Source organism: Symphodus melops (assembly GCF_947650265.1).
Source record: "Symphodus melops genome assembly, chromosome: 10".
NCBI lineage: Eukaryota > Metazoa > Chordata > Actinopteri > Labriformes > Labridae > Symphodus > Symphodus melops.
This window is the reverse complement of record NC_136700.1, coordinates 11764870-11783885: the sequence shown is the minus strand read 5'-3', so window position 1 is coordinate 11783885 and position 19016 is coordinate 11764870. Positions and strand designations below refer to the sequence as shown.

Here is a 19016-nt window from a genome sequence, read left to right as displayed (position 1 = left end):
TTCTCATTCTAAGTTTGTAAGAGGCTGTATTTGTTTTGACCAGAGAAGGCGATTTTAAGGCAACTCCCCACAGCCGTTTTGGACGTCTCTCAGTGCAAACCAACAGATGTTGCAGGGATGGAAGAGAAAAGTGCGATACAAGCGCAAGTTCATTTACAATTTATCAAATGTGATAAAACTAGGATAGATTTTGGATTTGCTGGAAATACTAGGATCACTCTGAGAAACAAAGATCTCTGGCCCCCTGTGTCTCCTGTTCTTTTTTCTGGGATTTTATAAAAGACAGACGTATGGGTTAGTGTGACGTTAATATCACCTCTCATAGAGTGTTATGGGAGCTGGATTCATACTCATAAAAAAGGACTTGTTTCCTGTGTCTACGTCTGAAACTTTTGATGATAAAAACACAATGAAAAGAAATACTGGATGGTATTTAGAGAAAACTCTAGCAGTGAGTGTCAGCCAATAAAAAGTCCCCCATGGCAACCTTATAATCTGCTCCAACTACCGGATGTTTTTCTTCTTCCCTTTCAACGAAAAGGAGTCTAAAGAGGCAGACAGGGAGAGATTTTCTGACTGTAAAAAATAGGAAGTCATTAGCTGTTTGTGGTGCCTAAATACTAAGACTTGATCCATAAAGCAGTAAGTAATGGGCATCCATGCTGCGTGTCCTCTTAACCTTTGAAGGTCATTTCATTTCAGACACACAAACACATCAAAAACACACAAAATAACATAGACACCTAAAATTAAACCCACCTCACACAGTGCAGCAGTAAATGAGTGTGTGGTTTCCTGTCAGTCAGACATTTCACATTTTATTTTTAGCAATGGTTGAAACTTCAGGAATATAATTGTGACTATATTGGGGTAGCCTTAAATTACTAAATATTAAAAGAAGAACAGGTCTAAAGGGTGTAAGAATATTGTTTTTAGTAGTTTATTATTAGGATTAAACTGGAAACCGTTGATCTCTTGATTAATCTTTGTAGGCAGCTTCAAGTGGATTTAAGTATGTTCAACACACTTTTAATAAGAGGACATTTCCTGTACACTTGCCTCTAATTAACAGTCATTTAGAATGTTTATAGATCTCTGATTAAAGGGTCTGTACAACAAAATATTCAAAACAGCAGTGATCAGGAGCACCTTTCTGACATAAGAAAAACAAACTACAAGAAGAGATCGACAGCTGCCTGTTTCCCAGGAGATAAACTTACACTTTCTTCTTACTATTTGTTTTCCTGAGAGACGCGCTCCTTTACAGTAAGGATGGAGACACGTGGAGAGTCACAGATGCTGGTGTGGTCTGAGCTCCTGGATAATAGTGAGGTCGACATGCCACAGGTATGCGAGTATGTTTATGAGGAGGTCCAAGAGAGAAAGCCTGAAAACCAGAAGGAGTGAATCCTGAGATGGACTATTTTCAACAGACTGGAGCTCCTTCGTACACCAGAAGACAAAGGGGGGGGGGTTAAAAAGAGTTTTGAAAGAAGGGAGCACATGAAAGGGGAGAGAGGTGACTGAGGGGGAGCAGGCTCTACGGGGATCGAGGGCGGCAGGAGCCACATGTCTACTCTTTGATCCCTCAATGAGATACACATGTTGTGGCGTTTACTTAGACTGTATGATCCCAATTCTAACAGAGAGAGATGCACTTCAGATGCGTCTGTCCCAAATCCACACACTTGCAATACTAGTGTTATTAATCAATGGTTCGTCACATACATGTTATTATAAATCAGATACCAGTCTATAGAGGACTGAAAGATAATATCAAGATCACAGCTGCACTGAGGATAGCGTTACCAATCAAAACACAGACTGGGACCCAAACATGTCAGGAGATCATCCACTATACGACACTGCAGTTGTAGTTTTAGCAGTGTATTCTCTTCTACACCAGACGTCCCAAGAGAGAAGTATAGACTAGTCCAATCTTAAATCAAACTTTGTAGAGCTTTTCAAAAGAAAACAGTCCAACACGGAAAGAAAGATGAAAGGGATTATTGCACGTGTAGTAAAACTGGTATGCGAATGGATCAGATAAGATAAGATGATTTTGAGTATCACTGGGATATGATCTTTTTCTTGGATGAACTCAAAGCTGCTGAATCCAAATGCATTAAACGTGGTTTTAGATCAGATACCGAAAAACATGGGCAGATGAATTTGACCTATTTGAACTATTTGCATGAAAACTTCAGAGTAATAAATGTTTACTGCATGGTGGCATGCCAGTGCTGGGGTTATTTCAGTGTCTGGTTTCAAAGAGGCCAGCTGCAGGCTGATGTGGATATGGTTAAGCACCAAACACACACAGACGCACACACACAAACAGAGTCAAATGTGATACGATGAGGAAGAAAAGTCACACAGTGCTGATGGTCAATAAAAGTGCACCTGGTCTTTGCCTGCTGCCTCAACATTTTTGACACTGTGTACTTACACTGTGTGAGGAGCTACTCTGAATGTGTTTGTTTGTGAAGTGCATATCTGTCTGCTGCCGTTTGGTCTCCTGATCAAGAGGTGTATAATCTACCATGTTAAGGGAACAGCAGATTGAAAAGGCCATTTCAATCCAAAATAACTGATTTATTCACTCTCTCTCCCTCTCTCTCTCTCTCTCGCTCTCTCTCTCTCTCTCGGTCAGATCCGAGAGACGAGACATACCAGGCTGAATCCAGATAGAGATTGTATGTCCTCAGGGATGTTACCATCATTTACTACATCCCCTGTCCTCAAGAAGATCTCCTCCATCTCTCTAGCTCTTCCTTTAGGCTTGTCTGGCATTTCCTCTCGCTTTCCTGCAGGAGGATGGGAGCATCTGGAATCGTTTTCTCTTTGGGGTACTACAGCTGAGGACCATGCTGAGTTTGGACACGCAAGAACTGTCATCTCTTTGAATGAACACATACATAGCCCAATGCATGTGCATCTTCACACACACAAACACACACAGCTCAGCACGCATTGGCCAACATCAAAGATGTCTAACTCAAGCAATACTTAAATGTTAAGTAACACAAAAAACTTAAAAGCTGAGGGCAATGTCAGACATCTTTCCCTACTGATGGGGTAACACGTGTTGGACATGATCCTGAGTAACTACACTGGTTGCAGTTTGAAAAACATTCAATGAAAGTCCTGGGGTCTTAAAAAAAAAGTATATACTTTTGTCATATTTTAGACATGTCAGTTACTTTGCAATGAGACCACATGTATGTAATGGTCACAGAAACATTATAATGTCCCGTTTGTTTTCTGTCTGTGTCTTCATGCTGCATGCAAACTCTGACTTTGTTAGAGGCATTGTGGCTCTTGGCCCAGGCTGTCAATTCTGCAAACATCAGTCCTACATAAGTAAAACATCATCAAGTTGCATGGATGGATTAGATGCTCCACAAGTTCTTAACAAGGTAAAGGACAAAATGAACATCCGAGATTAGAAGATTCCTAAAATGTGTTTTAACTGGACTTACAGACCATGTATATGAATATCAACGTCATGGGAATGTGAGCGTTTAAGCAAGCGTGTGTTTAAACTGAAATATTGTAAGTAGAGTGAGTTTTTCCTCTGTGGTTTTCCTTGTAGTCACCTAACCCTGATGTACACGACTGACACACATACTGAGCTAAGCACCTCCCTGCATAATAATTTAATAGGCTGATGTCAGAGGGGTGTGACATGACTGCACTCTAAGCCACAGAGTGAAAACCCTAAACCTGAAGGAATTTGAGAGTCGTCCCACAGGATTGGAGTTTAGGAATAGATACTGCAAATACTATAATTGTGCAATGAGGGCATGGAATCTGACATGCCAAAAAAAAAAACACAAAAAAACCCACTCACACCAGTAATGTTGATGCCCAACTTAACTCAATTTATGCATTTTTTACATCACATATTTATAGGTCAGTGTATATAAACTATACATATACTCAAATCTTGCTTTAAAAAAAAAAGACTTACTTTGAGATTCAACTTTTCAAATTCAGGCTGTTGCTAAATCTGAATGATGACATACTGTGGCTGCAAGCCTAGTTATCATGCACCATTGTACATTTTGTGTTTTTTATTATTTTTTACATTTGACATTTTTTAAATTCTATTTCATATATTGATAATTGCTTCTTATATTCTATTTTATTTTATCTAAGTACTTGCTATTTAGCCTCATTTCCCATGTTTTGGACCAATACACCAGGACAAAGTCCATGTATATGTAAATGTACTTTGTAATATAGAAACGATTCTGAAACTCCAGATGTACTGTAACTTTGCATGTACTACTTCACAAATGATAATGCATCTAGTTACTATCCACAACCCCACTGTCACTTCATCTGGACCATTAGGCATAGAGCTGTTTAAAACAATATCTGAGCTGGGACTGAAAGTGTAAATAAAAGTCATTCTGTCAGCTACACATCTATCCATATCAAAGACTTTGAGCCAAGACAATGAAGGTTTATTCTAGTCTTAAAAAAAAAGTCCAGAACAATCCTTAACTCCATTCAAATTTGGAGCTGAAACAGCTTTGATAAACTCAACACCTTCTACGTTATTGTCCAGAAAGCTAATCTGGAAGAGAGTAGTACTCTCCCTACTCATCTATGCTAGCTCAGCGCTGGGACCACAGTGGGGGCCATGGGAACTGGCCTGAGATTATTTATAGCGGGTAAGGGGGCTTGGCAGGGGCCACTTCTATGAGGCTTTAGAGGAATGTCTAAGGTCGCCCTCTGACCAAATCTTGTGCAGAGTTCTGAAGCTGGATAATGGGAGGCTAGCTCAGGCTGACGTGGGACATCTGCAGAGATGAAGACACGAGCCGATTAGTTTGAGGATCTGGTGACCAGGCCCAGCAGGGACAGGAAGAAAGTGGTGAGCTTAGGATGTAAGAATGTCAGACGAGGACCAAATAGGGCAATTCAGCCAAGAATGTCAACGGTTTTTTTTTCTCCTTGAAAATATGGCAGTCAACAGCAGTATTCCAGAAGAGTTTGTTTAATCTGTTTTTAACTACATTCGTTTAACTGTTATGTAACCAAGCCATAACTCCATGATCAGATTCTAAGGCTTATTTGGTATAGGGTGGTTTCCGCAGCATCTACAGAAAAAATACTCTGAAACTAATAAAAAGTCACATGATTAAGAACTTTATTCTTCCCCACTTATCACACATCTTCAGTTGTGGTTTTATTATACTGTTTATGACGTGCATTGTCTCTGATGATTTAACAAAAAGGTCAACACAATGTCATAAGGTTGACTGCAATGCAGCTTCTCTTCCTGTGGAAAAAGTGACCCTTATTGGAGAACACTGAAAGCACGACAGCACCTTATTTTCAATACAATCCTCCCTTGAAGAGCTCATCTTTCAGCATCTCTTTATTGTTGTCATTAAGCAGCCTCCTACTCAGTGTAGTGTTGCGTGCCTGCTCCCTAGTGCGATTGTTTGCCCTCACATCAAACTGTAAAAGCCCAGAGGGCCGCCTGTCAAAGCTTAACCCACTGGCCAAAAACCTCAATGATGCTCAGCCTCAGTGCCCGCATCACCACTGTGCAATCATTTAACAGGGAAATTTCACTACATGCAAATAAACACACTTTAGCCAGCGGAAAGTCATACATAATGGTTGGTCTGGTTTCACTGATGAGTGACGCACCGCGCTATCTCACTGAAGAGCTCAAAGAGCAGAGGAGCACTACTGTTGTTGGCGTGGTTTTTGTGGAATAATCTGATTGATGATACGTTTACTAAACAGCCAGTATGAGTGTAATGTCAACGTTTGTTGCTGTATGTTCTTTAAACCCCATAAAATAACAGCTAAAACGATCTCACGAAGGGATTAATAGAACCTATTATCAAGCACCAAAAGAGTGCGCCACGCCTTCCTCTGACATTCCCCTTAATTACGTGCAATGTTTTGTTGATGAAAATATGTACTGTATGTGTTTCTTAAACAATGAACTGTCAAGCACTGGATGTACGGGTGTGGTGCTGCATATCTCCTGGTTCTGCCAATCCAGTTTGCAGATGAATGCAATGAGTGTGCAAACGCTGGCACAGACAGCAAACGAGAAAAACAGCCACAACTACAGGGCACACAGAGAAGAGAGGGAAACTGGCAAATCCGACAGCAGCTAGCGAGCTAATGGGCTAATAAAGTCCAAGTATAGACTGCCTGCTCTTTGGCTGCAGTGGCAAGCAGCATTTGAAGGCACATGAAGCTAATGGCTAGTTGTGTAAAAGCCACAGAAGAATGCACCACGGGGAAGGTATATATGTGTGTGTGTGTGTGCGTGTGTGTGTGTGTGTGTATGTGTGTACACATAAGCTTATAGACAAGACATCCCCTCGTGTTCTTCTCTGTTGACAACTGGCACAGACTATGACCAGTGATGTCTCTGCGGATGTGTGTGTGCGTGTGTTAGAGAGGGAAAAAAAAGCTATGTGGCATTTCTGGGCTAACAAAAGAGACCATAGCAAACCTCTTCCTTCGTCACACCCCAAAAGTCCTGCATGGTTTAGAAGTCACTTCAGATATTTAGCCTGTGTTGAATGATGGCTTTCAGAGGAGAGATACATTGTGCAAGTCACATAATGGGCATGGTTTAAAGGAAGGAAATAAATGTATGCAGACTTGGACATCTGCTTATTTAATCACATACCCAGCAGTAAGAGAAGTAACGAAGGAATAACATAGGTGGGCAAAGAGTCTACATCTGCAGTAGGAGCCTCTGGGCCACAGACAGATGTCTACACCTCACAAGGTGTTGCCTCAGTCAGCACACACTGCAGGTTTGTCACATAGGCTTGGAATGCTGCTGAGGAAGGAACCAGGTTTTGTCACACCCATACGGATCCACTCCTCTCCACTCGTCTGCCAACTGTTCGGACTTTGAAACAAACGCGCGCCTCCCTCCTCTTTCATCCCCAACTCAGCTCCGCCAAACACAGCTGCGAGCTCGGGAGTGAAGACAGTATGAGGAAGAGGAGTGAAAAACAGAAGAAGGAGGGGGTTCGTTTTGACACAGAGGTGGCAGGTTGCTGGCTTCTGGAAAGGCCAGAACAGATGGGCTCCATCAGTCTGGAGCTGCATTACACCTCAGGCGAGCTGCTGACTCTGCTGAATGATCTTCAACTTTAATCCACTAAAGAGTGAAACTCAGAAACAAAACCAGCAGGTACAGAAATAGAGCCAACACACAAAAGATTCTCAGTTGTCACTTTGTGGCGAGACAAGAAACAAGAAAATCTGGGCTTTGAGAACACGCCTATTCTCATTCAACGATTCTTCATTGGCGTCATGTCAAAACCCTAAAGCACACAGAAGTCACAGAAGCACATATAGACACTGCAAATATGACACGCTTGCTTTGAATGTCGTGAACACAGATTCATCACATTTGTAATCATAAAACATTGACATAACAGCTGAACAGTAGGAATGACACTTCAGCTCAGTTTGAGACACCAACATTTCAAAATGTGATTACTTCTCTTCTTTCTCCAAACAATGTATCAGCTCCTTTCAAAATGAACACAACCTGCGTTCAACACCTCACAGGATTAGCAGAAGCTATGAGAGGTCAGATAGAGAAAACATAATGTCCTCCTTCATTAAGATAACTGAGGCCAGATCTCCCCTTAACCAATGACCTAGTTAGTGTTCACAGCAGGACGGAGGACAATATTCTGGTTTCTTACCTCATCATCTAATCAGAGGGCGAGGATTGATCAGCAGCAGGAATCATTTCAGCATCCATATCCCATAGAGGTCAGAGACACATAGGAGAGGAACACAAACACAGAACTGTCAACATCAGGTACATTAATCAGCTAAAAACAAGAGAGTGTAGTAGAGCCATTATGTGAATGAAATGCTGACAAACAGTCGATTGCTGTACAGTACATTTCTGCTCTGATCTTTCTGCAGTAAAAACACATTGTTTAAATAGATCATATTTTCCAGAGACAGAGACCCTACTGCTTGTGTAGACATGTTCAAAAACAGGTTCTGTATCATGCACCAGTTACTTATACTCCACCTTGGGCTTCATTGGTTACTTACACATATTTTTAGACTAGTTAGATATTTTTAAATGTTTTAACTCAAGATGAAGCAGAAAGGTGTCCATTTAAAGTTTAACACCAATTTTCCTCATTTATAATGTTACATCACTGATGTCATTTTTATTTTAGCTGCCGAAACCAAAAAGTTGAAGTTTGTCATTTAAAGACATACGTACATGATTAGTCACACTTCTAACAACACATTATAATCAGCTTCGTTTTGAGCCGAGACTTCAATAAATTTGAGCAACAACAGCCATCGTGTTCAAACAAGTCAAAATTAAACTTTTTTTCCCCTTCTTGATAGATTACACATTTGGTCGACTAATATTTCCATGCAGAAAAAAAACAAACACCCTGCTGTCCTCTCAAGTAATAGGCCAAGAGTCAATGGTGGTCCAAACTATTACTACTATGATCTTTGCCGTTTACTTTTAATCTTTAACAGTCTAAATATCTGACTTTACTTCAAGTTGCCTTTTTTAAAGTTGACTTTAAAGTCAGGACCATCGCTTGCAGTCATCGCCAACACACAGGTCAGAGGACTGAAGTGTCACTACAGCCCCTGCCATCACTGACATGATCCACTTCAGGAAGAACAGAAATGTAACAGCTGGCAGGCAGTGCTTCAGTACTCCCTGCATACACACAATATATCCATAATGTATAAGCTGCATATCGCTGCAGCTCTTTAAAACATCACTGTGCATAACTCCAGTCGCACTTTGAAACTACCGAGGTAGGATTAGAAGCAGATATGACTCCTGTGCGCCGTTTACAAAACAAACAAATGAACAGATAAATGAAACACTCTTGACCACAGCGCTCCAAAAATGTCTGCTAATGTAGGTGTGATGAAAACGTCTCACCGCTGTACTATAACAGTCACTCGCTTGACTGGTTCATTTTTCTTGTGGTTCATCTTTTGACCTACATGCTGTGGTCATGCACCAGTGACGCTGTCAGCACAGCCACAGACAGCAAGGATGTGAGCATCTCTCCACAAGGCTTTCCCCGAGGAATGTTAGCAACTGCTGACTGTGCCACCCATCCACACACCCAACCACACTGGCTTTCCTACTGGAAGTCGTCTGCTCTTTGTTTGGCCGACTTGACGTTGGTAACATCCAATAACACATATGTTCTATTGATTAGTTAAATGTGTTATGGTTATTGGCTTTTAAGAATGAGGATCTAGAGTCAAGATCCACCTACAACTTAAAGGTCATTTTGGCTTAAAGCGGAGTTTAATAAAAAAACACGTCTTACATTTAACGATCATATTACCAATCCCAGACAAACACGAGTCAACTCTGCGGAATAACTCAAAGGAGGATTTGGCAGAGATGTTACGTGTGAATGCAAGGCCTTACAATTTCACATACAGGTTAAGAAAGCATGAAATTGCAGCCCAAACAGGAAAATAAATGCTAAATCATTCAACAGAGCTTTGAACAGTTTGGTTTCTTATTTTCTACTAAAGGGCACTTTTATGGTTTCTGGTTAAACCAATGCAGCAATATAAAGTTTTATTCTGATCTTTGTTTGTAATTTAGTCATATATCTACAAATAGCTTTAAGGAGAGACAACACGAAGCAACTGAAGCTTCTACTAGAAATGAATTGACATGAAAGTGCCTGTTAGTTTTGGTTTGAAATAAAATGTAATCAAAACATCTGCGTTGAAGCATCACACGTTATCATTATATGCAACGGAAAACCACATAGAGATTGAGCACTATCTCTGTCCACTCTCTCCATGAGGGCTCTTTTCAACTCCTACTTTCTCCTCTCCATCTCGCTGTATAACACGCCCACCACCACATATACAACACTGGGCAAGAGTTTCAACGTGCCAAATGTTTCAGCCTCCAGTGCTCCATATCACGAGACCACTGTGACTGAAAATAAACATTTATTTTCTTCTTTTCGGGAGCTCCGATGGGAACAGGCTGAGAGCTATAACACAGTTTTCAGACATGATAAGAAACAGGTGATCTGTTTGATACGGTCTGAAACATGACACGACATCTCTGTGGTGCCACCAGACAGGCACTCTGGGTGTGGGAGAAATATAGAGCAGAGCTGATAGGATGTTATTGGACATAATATCAGCTCCATTCACCAAGTGTAAGTACAAGAGATGTGGATCCAGTCGGATGTTTGCTCCATGTACACAGCACAATAAACAGTAGGATTGAAAAAAAAAAACAAATAAATATTCCATTAAGAAAAATCATTGTCATCTATGTTTGTATATGGTGAAGAAATACATTTTGACAGAGATCAAGTTTTAATTTGAGTGAATAAATCTAGACCTGCACACTATCATTTATCAAGAATATGTAGGCTAAACTGTTATTTATCGGTTTTCGGTGACGATCACTCATGTTTATAAATAAAAGCAGCACCTTCACACAACAAACTGAGCCAGAGCAGCTGGTTTTAGAGAAAATATCCAAACAGCGTGAGGGGGATCCGGCTCAGCTCCCGAGTCCATCAGTAAAACACAACTCAGTCTTCTTTTCGTGGTAGCTACAGAAATAGTTGAGTGTGGTGAGTCTTGGTACCACTCTTGCATAACTGCAGAATTACAGTGTGCTGCCTGCCGCCGTGTCCCGTGTGGAGAAGATCAGGCTGCAGGATTTTTTCGGGATTTTCGTTGAGCAGAGTGTACCCTCTGTCCAATGAAAGGGAAATGTTTCTGCATCCATAGAGGAAAACACATAGTCTTATCATCGAATCCAATTTGGGCAAACACTAACCGGTACCAGCAGATTGATGTCTGTGCCATGGTTTCGTGCGATGAATAAAAACACGATTTAGGGCAAACGTAAAGGTTTTTGTGTCTGCATGTACTTTAGGACAAATGTCAGCATCCCTCAGGAATACAACACATTCAGGGTCAGGTATTAGCCTACTCACCGTGGTTGAACATTACGGACCGAAACCGGTTGTTGCTGGACGAATTTTCCATCTTTCAAAGTTTCTGTGAGCGAGCACCAGCGGCTGCGACCTTTTTTTCTACTAAAGGACCTTTTTCTCCTTCTTCTCTTTCTTTCTCTCCTTCTCCTTCTTCCTCGGTATTTCCTTAATTTCCTCTCTCAATCTCAACACAGCTGCAGTGAAATGACAGTCTGTGTTGCGTTCAACCGGACAAACCCGTCCCTCCTCCTGCGAATGGATGAGTGTGTGTGTGTGACTGTGACACACACACACACACACACACACACACACACACACACACACACACACACACACACACACACACACACACACACACACACACACACACACACACACACACACACTCACGCGCACATCGCAGCCGTTCAGAACTGACGAGTACGGCAATAGTGCAGTGACGTCATGAGACGCTGTTGCAGCAGCAGCGGCGGAATGAAAACAATCGCACGTGGATGTGATGGGAGATGGGTCACGTGCTGCACCTGAAACAAAAACAAGGCATTATTGCTTTGTGTTTGCGTAAAGTAACAAAGTACATAATACAAAAGAATGTTGAATGTTTAATTAAACATCGGCAAATCTTAACACTTTAAGTACTATAGGTTACATATTAACGTGTAAATAGAGCTTCAACAATTAAAAAACCCGTCAGCATCATGTGGGACTATACATTCAAATCCGTATATTTGTTATTTACACGAGCAAGGGTTTAAACTATCAGAGTAAAGTCGTTCCTTTGATGAAATGATGAAGCTCTAACAACAGTAGTCAGTTAAACTAAACTTTTGATCTGCATTACAATAAACCTTTTGGTGCTACGTTGACATGGCTTTAGAAATTGACTTAATTTATTTAAAATTTTAGATTTTGCATATTTTAATGATGCATTTGCAAGAAATCTGTAACTAAATAATACATTGTTAACACTAATTTGTCTGCATTAGTAATCAATACCATAGTATTTGTTTTGACATTTTCATGATGATTACTTTTATTAAATACTTTTAATGGAATGTTTTTGGTGAAATACTGCTGCGGGGTATTTCTCCAGTGTTGTAGAATGACGTTTAATGAAGTGACTGGTCTGGATTATTTTGCTACTGGTATTATACCTTGTTCAGCTTTTTACTTAATTATAATTTCGGATTCTAACCTTATTTGTCTCACCCCGAAGAGCAAATAGTGACATCTTGTGGTCAATTTGTTAAGAAATTCACACTTCTCTCTCTAAACAAAGTAATACATTTGGCACTTGAATACAGCCCACTCATCTTCTCTGATTATAGTACTATGCATTGGAAGTGTGAACTAATGCATATTTTGCAGATTGGAGCTGTCACACACGTGTGATTCAATAGAAAGAAAAAGGATTACTGAATGTGTTGTGGGCAGAACAAACTGCTGTTTTCCACGTAGATGCAAGTACATTGAAAAATAGACATGGTGAATAATAAGTTAACTCGTCAGTGTGTTTAGGAAGCAACAGTTTTATTTTTAGCTGTGACAAAAGAAAAAAAACAGTCGCCTCCTCAAAGTCTACATGTTCACGATCAGGATTAAAGTGCAGAATTGTTTTCACAGCTTGAGTAAAAAATTAAATAAGACAAAAAAGAATAGTAAAATATCAAAAATGACAATGGAGATAAGAAAAATATAAATATGGTACAGAACAAGACGAAATCTCATACAACACAGTATCAGCAATGATATTCAATCCACTTGAATCAGGCTTGCACTAATGGTACGTTAAAAAAAGGAACTCAGTTCATGTTTTTCGAGTCGTTGGCAAGGCTAGCTTACAACAAAGGCACAGCATTGTTCAGAGGTAAAGATCCTTTGCAAAGTAGTGCTGCGGCGACATTCTCAGTGATCATCAGTGCTTCCTCACAGACACACCGAACATGCTCAACATAGTTCAGACAGGAATTGAGACTAAAACATGGCAAAGCCACTAGTGAGTGTGCAGTGCATGCCCATGGACAGACATATCAACCAGAGTGGAGGTGCTTGTTTTACAGAAGCGCATTTTGTGTTATCAGCCTAAACATTGACAGGTTACATGCTTGGAATCTCACTGTTACTGTTAAAAGCTGCTCTCCTATAAAGCTGCTGAAATAACTGAATCATGTGGCGTTAGCTCCAGAAAAGTGCGGCCCTGAGCCAAAAGAGTTGGGATGAGTTGTTAGAGGTGAAACAGGCCAGTTTAAGAGCTCCATTATAAGAAAGACCTGCAATGATTGCAGCCTCTTTGAGCATCACATACAAAACCAAGCAGTCAGAAACAACACATCATTTACAAAGTACCAGTCTGTAGGCAGCGGGCAGAGCAGGGATGAAACATCCTCTTGGTAGTAAAGACCATTGATCTTTCAAGGTACTCATGTTGGTATGTTACTTTTGTTGAAGTAGAACATAGTAAGTATTTCCATTGATATGACTTTCCTGACAAAAAGAGTTTGGACAGGTGGCTGCCAAAACTGTATTTAAACTGTTGAAGTGTGCACAAAAATGCACCTTGATAATCAGAACTGTTGCTATCAAGAGGATGAATTTCCCAGATCCCATTTATACAGTCGAAAGGCTCTATCAGTGTCTTGCATTCATATAACAACCTGAACTGACATGTTATTTCCTTACAAGATAGCCCAAGAGAGGAAATTAACAAATGTGGCTTCATCAGCCATTTAGTTAAATAGTGCAAATTAAAGTACTCAAATCTATACAAAAAGATTTCAGTGGATATACATATGAATGAGTATGTCTGTGTGTAAAAACATTTTTTTTTCTTATTGACTTCTTAGTCTGGCTTTCTTTGACTTTTTCTTTTTCATTGACATAATTCGAAGGCAAAAATTGCTCATGTGAAAAGCTGTGCAGACTTAATACATCATGCAGCTTGTGAAAACAACGGCAGGAAATTAAGAACAATCAGAGTTTAAGTCTAGGGACAGAAAAAGTTTGTAAGATGGTGCAAGAGAGAAAGTGAGTGGAGAATATTCTTGAGGAGTGAGCATATCTATGCACACAGACAGGAGTTAAGACAGACACCTACAGTACATATAGTGGAATATACAGCTCAGATTTACATGTAAACAAACAGCGGTTCGCCCACTGGAGGAGAGACAAATACCTGGACATATAGCCGACATGATGAGGCAGTACCTGATGATATAATAACCCCACACCTGAACTAGTGTACAGTATATTTGACACAAGTGAAAAAGTACTGTTACTTTTCACCGGCACTAAACCAAAAATCCAGCCATGATTCAAATTTAAAAATAAAACAAAAAAACTGGGTCTCAGGAGAGATTGGGTTTTATATGTATATTATCATTATTATTGTGTATTTTAATGAGGAAATGTTTACATTCTTTTTTATCAATTTCATTTCAGTTTGCTTCCTGTCAGAATTGGCCTTGCCAGTTTAAAACCTGATTTTTGACAGTAAATGGCATTTTTAACTGTTTTCAACCTACAACATGGCAATTATTTTTCCTTTTAAACACGTGAACACCAGCATTGTTGTGTTTTATGCCAGCAAACTTTTTTCATTAGTTAACAGCTCGAAAACATGAAGTGTTTGGTATCTTTATAAAAAAATAAAAAATAAAAAATCCCGAAATTCACAAATTACGTATCATCAGAGTTGATCAAAATGGTCAGATTTTGTGAGATCAAATATTCCAAATTGACAAATACATTTAATCTCGCATTCCTCAATGGACAGATGAAAACTCTGAACTCTTTTTGTAGGTGGAGTAAAATGACGTAAAAGTAAACATTTACTGGGTTTGAACTAAAAAAAATAAATAATGGCCCTAACAATTGCAGTCAAACTTCAACTTTCCATAATTTTAACTTTACTGCCAATAAAAATATGGAAATGTAGCATACGTATATAAAATATGTCTTTACATTTACAATATTTAAAACATTTACAATGTTGCCAGCTATTTACAGTGGTATATGTTTGAATGTGTAATATGCCAGGTCAATATGAAGGAGAATAGAGCTCTTGAAATTGTGAGACAACGCACCAAATGTTTGGAAGGATGTGTACCTCATTGTTAAGTTAGTGCTACACAGTAAATGAGAGAGAGAGGGGCAGTGCCACAGACACGTGTGGGTGTAGTGGTTTGTGACCAAACGAGGTCAAAGCGACACGATGAACCAGGATTTGACCTGACAGCATTATTTACAGTCATGCACACTTCAGTGAGCTATGTTTAAAGCTTGAAAGGTTTGTTTGACTTGTACAAGTGGACAGCAAGTGGACCTGAAACAAACAGGCCCCTCTGCTTTGTATTTTTCACAAGTTCAGTTTTGAAATCCTAACCAAAATGCAAAACCAAACTCACACAAAAATACCTGCAAACGCATACAGCACTCTGTACTCAGTAGAGGCCTAACATGAGGAGAGTGAATGGTTTGCTAAAAGCCTTGTTTTCTGCTTAATCCACATGAATATACACACTACAGTTAATATAGTAAGTATCCATGAATGAAATAACCTCTAAGGTTAAATTCTAGACGAGTCATGATTTGAAAGTTAGGGTTCGATTGCATATGACATGTTCCACTTGAGCACTGGGTGCAGCAGAATCAAGCTACTGTATTGAATCACTCTTGGATTGACTTTGAATAAGCGCGTGCATCTCGCACAAATGGCTCTTCAGACCCACACCCACACTTTCCCCCTGAGTCTACTCGTTGCCTTTGAACCAGCCGACATCTGCAGCCACTGCTTCAAACATGGAGGAGTGTTTACACTGCTCCTCCAGCCACTGTGACAGGAGATCACTGCCCTTTGTGTGGTTAACTCTCATTTTCCCCACTCCTCCAGTTTCATTCGCCCCTACTCTGGCTGTTCGGGATGGATGTAAAGGCTTTTTTAGGGACGTGTGATGCTGTGGTTCTCCCAGAAGCTTTTGTGTAGCTGGTCCAGATCAGACATCAGGGGTAAACCAATGTCCAAGTGCATCTTTAGATTCTCAAGCCACTCTTCCAGTTTGGAGAAAGCCGGCCTGAAGATTGAGAGAGAAGACATTGATCTGAGTTTACATTGTACTTTTACGATTTCATATTAAATATAAAACAAAATTCAGTCCTCATAAACAGGGTTTTCATACATATAGCTGTATGATCAAGAGAAGTTTAAAGTTAGTGGTTGTAGTTCACCCATAACAAAAAAGCACAGCTACTGAATTTGCTATATTAGCCCACTACACCCCAAGTTAGGGGGCAGAAATGGTTATGTTGCATCAACTGCCCCTTACGTTAACTATTCAGTGTGCATTTATTGTAGATGTCTGACCGTTTGTCTGCATCAAGGTCGCAGCACACAGCGGCCATTGGGAAGAAGGCGGGGGGACAGTTTTGTGGACAGAAGTGCTCCAGGAAGCCAGACACATTAAGTCCAAAGTCCATCGCCCTTGGGAGGTAGTCTGGGTCTGCATTCACTCTGCCAATGATCTGGAAAGAAAACAAAGGATGAAGAAGAGTAAGAGGAGTTACAGATACAGCTGTCAGATTGAGGAAAAAAAAAAAAGAAAGGAGCAAAATCATGCACCGATCTGCTGGAAACCAGTAAACCCTCCGAACTGAAGCAGGTCCTTCTCAAAAGACCACAACTACCGTTTGTGTGCCTGTTAGAAGCCACATGAAGACAACACTGCTTCTCTGCTCTCTAATCCCTTCTCTGTTCTCTGGCTAATGGTGTCCATCTGTGGAAGTCATACGCCGAGTGTCTGAACTAAACTGTTGAGCCTTTTGTGGGTGGTGTGTGTGCCAGGCCCAAAGCTCACCACATTATACTGCTGGAGTTTCATATGGGGGGGGGGGGGGGGGGGGGGTTAAAAAGCCCTCCCAGAAATACACTGGAGAAGCAAAAATTTTCCCTCATAAAATGAACAAGATGTTTCTGCAAATATTAGAACGAGAAAACACCTCTTTTTATTAAAACGTTCAGTATTGAGCAGAAAACCTTTGAAATGCAAGGTAGACTACAATAATGAAGACCAATGTTTAAAATGAAAATCATAATGTAGTTAAACTTTTGGGATTTTCTAAATATGACAACTGCTGACTCAACTAAGATTCAAGAAGATGTGAAAGAGTTCAATAGGTTTAGTATTAAAGCAACAAGTAAAACAACGTTTAAAGCTAAAGTGTTAGCATGAGTTTGGGTTTAGAGTTTAGAAAGGAAGTCGCTCACCTCACAGAGCATGATCCCAAAGGAGAAGATGTCTACTCTCTCATCATAGCTCTTCCCTGTAAGATAGAAAATAACAGAAAGTTGCTTATTTTCTCATGTTAATGTCCCTTTTCAGCAAATTAATATAAAATAAATTCAAGAGGAATGCAACATATACTGGTAAGAAAAATGCAGTTGCACTGGAGTAACTTTACTTTTGTGTGTAAATGTCTTAATAATCAATAAATCTTCTCAATTTTGTTGAAAAGAAGCAAAGACAAGTGTACCCCACAGAACATACCGTGTATCATCTCAGGAGCCATCCAGTAAGGGTTTCCAACCACGGTGTACCTCTTTCTGCGGTCAGGCTTCTTCAGCCCCGGCAGTTTACTCTGCAACAACTTCTCTTCATGCTTGTCGTCCACCATGAGCCGTGAGAGCCCAAAGTCTGCCACCACCACAGTGTTGTCCTTTAGAAAAAATGAAAAGTGTACTTTGATTTGCCCTGCTGCAATGTTGTATGTTGCTCAAAAAAAAAAAAAAAAAAAACTGACAGAGAAAGTGGCCAAGAGACACAAGTTTTACATTTAAGAAAGCTGTAGGTGTATTTGTATTGATGTTGTCATACATTATTCTTTAGTACAAAACTTTTGTTTTTAATATGACACCTGTACTGTGCAATGCTGTTTCTGTTTGACTTGTGTAAGCCAAAGGTTTTCCGCAGCAAGCAACTGAAGTAGAGTGTGTTTTAAGACAGCATGTGGTAAAGCTACTAACAAAGCCTTCGTTTGTTTTTGCGCTCTGAGCGCTGTAGCAAGTGACAGGCGTACTGTCTCAAATCCTCAAAGAAAACATACACTTTATGCTTTGGTATGTGCACACACACACACACACTCACAAGTGTACAGGAATACATAAGCTCTTACCTCTCTGACTAGGCAGTTGTGTGAGTTGAGGTCCCGGTGGATTATGTTCATGGAATGCAGATATGTCTGAAGGACAGATAGGAGAGCAAAGGAAGGACAGACAAAAAATAAACAAAAAACAGAAGCTTTTAGTATTGATCTTTAAACACGTGGAAGAAGAACAGTGTTGCCTTGTTTCCAAGCACATGGCTGGTTGTGTAAAGACAATAACCCATTCATTCAGGACAGTCATCATTGTACTCATACCATGGGAAACATGGGGAAGCAATGGTCTAATCCTGCAGGAATTCATTATGTCATTTTGACAGAAGGGGATGGAAGTGATTGTTGACATTCTAACACAATGGCTGTAGCTCATGAACATGACCCCTAGAGGGAGACAGCAGTAAAGAAAACTGCTACACTAATCAAGGAATTTCACGAAATAAATTAGATTGAGGAGAAAGTTTTAGATAATATAATCTAAACATCCACTTGTTTGTTTCAGTCATTGAACTCACCATGCCAGCAGCTATGTCCTTTGCAAAACTGACTCTCTGGTTCCAGGGATAGTTGCTGTCCTGTGGGTAATTACAAATCAAAAAAACAAATATTAAGCAAATCCCATTTCCTGCATTATCAACAAGTCTTATAAATAATCAGAAGTGCAGACGTGAACTTCACTCTCACCATCTTCTTGATGATTTCTCTCAGGGTGCCTCCCTTGATGTACTCTGCGATGAAGTTGAGTCTCTTGTCCTTGTAGAGGACTCCGATGAACTTGAGCACGTTGGGGTGATCCAGACAACGCATGACCTTAACCTGACAAAACAAAACAAAAAATCAACAGATGTTTCAACTCACTTA

At 40.1% G+C, this 19016-nt stretch overlaps 1 protein-coding gene across 2 annotated transcripts in view; it reads right to left on the bottom strand.

The window, feature by feature from the left end:
• Positions 1–14855: 14855 nt before the first annotated feature.
• limk1a (LIM domain kinase 1a) overlaps positions 14856–19016 on the bottom strand; it is a 39530-nt gene continuing 35369 nt past the window's right edge. For both annotated transcript variants that reach the window (XM_079354643.1, XM_079354644.1), the window contains 7 exons: positions 18840–18971; positions 18671–18730; positions 18171–18236; positions 17546–17714; positions 17266–17321; positions 16366–16523; positions 14856–16075 (listed from right to left, as the gene is read on the bottom strand). In XM_079354643.1, coding sequence (XP_079210769.1) covers positions 15943–16075; positions 16366–16523; positions 17266–17321; positions 17546–17714; positions 18171–18236; positions 18671–18730; positions 18840–18971 — 774 coding nt within the window. In that variant the 3' untranslated portion in view covers positions 14856–15942. The remainder of the gene's footprint in view (positions 16076–16365; positions 16524–17265; positions 17322–17545; positions 17715–18170; positions 18237–18670; positions 18731–18839; positions 18972–19016) is intronic.